This window comes from Sinocyclocheilus anshuiensis, unplaced genomic scaffold (genome assembly GCF_001515605.1).
Source record: "Sinocyclocheilus anshuiensis isolate Anshui unplaced genomic scaffold, SAMN03320099.WGS_v1.1 scaffold831, whole genome shotgun sequence".
NCBI classification, from domain to species: Eukaryota; Metazoa; Chordata; class Actinopteri; order Cypriniformes; family Cyprinidae; genus Sinocyclocheilus; species Sinocyclocheilus anshuiensis.
This window is the reverse complement of record NW_015542380.1, coordinates 438,904-441,072: the sequence shown is the minus strand read 5'-3', so window position 1 is coordinate 441,072 and position 2,169 is coordinate 438,904. Positions and strand designations below refer to the sequence as shown.

The 2,169-nt window shown below is 36.1% G+C and overlaps 1 protein-coding gene across 7 annotated transcripts in view; it reads right to left on the bottom strand.

The window, feature by feature from the left end:
* Positions 1-2,169, bottom strand: part of LOC107692563 (protein kinase C alpha type-like) — a 32,389-nt gene that overhangs the window by 21,615 nt on the left and 8,605 nt on the right. For all 7 annotated transcript variants that reach the window (XR_001634657.1, XM_016491655.1, XM_016491657.1 and 4 more), the window contains one exon: positions 254-365. Coding sequence is in view for 6 of the 7 variants with exons in the window: in XM_016491655.1 (XP_016347141.1) it covers positions 254-365 (112 nt within the window). In the remaining variant the exon portion in view is untranslated. The remainder of the gene's footprint in view (positions 1-253; positions 366-2,169) is intronic.

Sequence of the window (2,169 nt, the reverse complement as noted above, 5' to 3'; positions counted from 1 at the left end):
ATACTATAAATATATAAAAATAAAAAAAAACAAAGCAACACTATTTTATTTGCAATACTGCTTTTTACTTAATCAAAACTGAACTGGCAAAGAATTTAGCCTTTATTATATTATATTTGCACAGTAAGTCATGAAAACTACTGTGAAAATCCAGGTAAATATACTGTAACTACATTGTTCTAAGTCCACAGCATGTCAGTCTACAGTCTAGAATAGATGAACTTCATTTGGATCTCAATATAAATAGACTCACTGGCACATTTCATGCCCTGATGTATGAGGCCGTACAGCAGAGACCCACAGTGATCACAGAAGGTTGGACTGGAGTATGTATGTACTTTAAACTTGTGTTTGCTCTTGAGATCCTGGAGAGAGGGACAGACAAAAACATTGTACTCATTTAATTATTTAATTGTTTAGTCCGCCGGCAAAAGCACTTTGATGTGATTTCATATTTAACACAGAGGGGCGTCATGTACACCCAGTTCTAGGAAACGGGTAGGCCATGAGAGAAAGAAAAAGAGATTTAAATTATGTGTCTGATAAGAAACCCTCTCATACTGTTCTTTGCTCTATAAATAGGACAATATTTATGCACAGACACAGCAAGCATATGCACAAACAAACACAGATACTCTACTTTCCCTCTGGTTCTCTCTCTCTCTCTTTAAAGGTCCAGAGGAAAGGCTTCATTTTGAAGTGACTTTTTCACTGGGAGCCAATTAGCTAGGGCTATTTTGAGGATGAATGGTGGATGAATATATGAGTTCAGCTCAGCTGTGAAAACTGAATCCTCCTAAATGCCTAAACCCTCTCCACCCCACCCTTTTTCTCTCTCTCACCCTCATTCTCACTCTCTGCATGCTGCCTGCTCCTTTTCTTCATCCTCTGACAGTCTTCCTCTTCACTTCTCTTCCTCTCTGTCAGTCTGCCTCACCTGCTTCTCACATGACATAGCCGCACACAAGCACTCCTCTTAACTCATTTTACAACCATTTTATTTAGCTGCTTATTAAAAAAATCTCAGTCTTTAAGGGTGAAATAAAGACTGCAGCTCTGTTTAGAAACTAGTATGTTGCCTCACTGCCTACACAGGCAGCTGGCTTTTAAGACAGCATCTTAACAAGTGGCTGATCTGGAATGCTCTAGATGCCACGTGCCACTAAACACTACTTTACACACTTAATTCGTGTTCCTTTCAATAGAGTTTAATGTTAGCATGTTGCTAAGCTAACAGTGCGATATTCTAACAAGCATAAAATACATCAGTGTTTCCCCTGACATTATTTTAGGGGGGGGCCCCCGCCCCCCTTGAAAGTCAAGTTAATTTGATTTAATTATATTTTCTCTATAGCGCCAGATCTCAACAGAAGTAATTTAAAGTTGCCTTTCCTATAGAACAGGTATATAACTTGTTCTTTTATTAAGCAAACTAAATAGCCTTATGTTTTTTATCTTATTTACATGACGGCATGGCATTTTAGTTACATGGTCGCGCTCTCTGTGTCACGCACAGCTGAGACAACACACACACACACACACACACACACACACACACACAAGTGAGCACACTCCCACTCCACTAGTATTTGTAAATATTAAGCAGCAAAATGATTCATATTTAAATGAATTCTCCGTGTCTCTGTGTCAATGAATGGCGCAGACGTGCGTTTTTTACCACTCGTACTGAAGCGCCCGTTACGCTTCCGGTGATTTTAGCGTCTGCTAGGTATTCACGGCAACCCGTCAAAATAAAAGTTCGTTTTAACTTGAAGACATTGTGGCAGAAATATATTACTATTGTTCAGTAGAATGTACGTAACAGGCAGTTACTACTACTAAAATTATTAAAACCTTATTTTTAAGGAATAATCATACAATATTTCTTCAATATTTTAATTGTAATATTGAATTACCTTTATTTTCCAAAAAATAAAATTTTTAATTTTCATTACTTAACAGATTAAATGTTTTATGCCTTAAAAAAAATTAAATACACAACACAGAATTTCTTAATAAGGCTGTTGTAAGAATAAATTAAACTTGTTTTTATGCTTTCAAATAATTAGACATGCTAAAACAGAATTTGGTAACAATAAAACATAAGGTTGGAAAAAATAAAACATTTCATAGGGCCCTAAACATGTAATTTTTGTTAAACTTTTAATA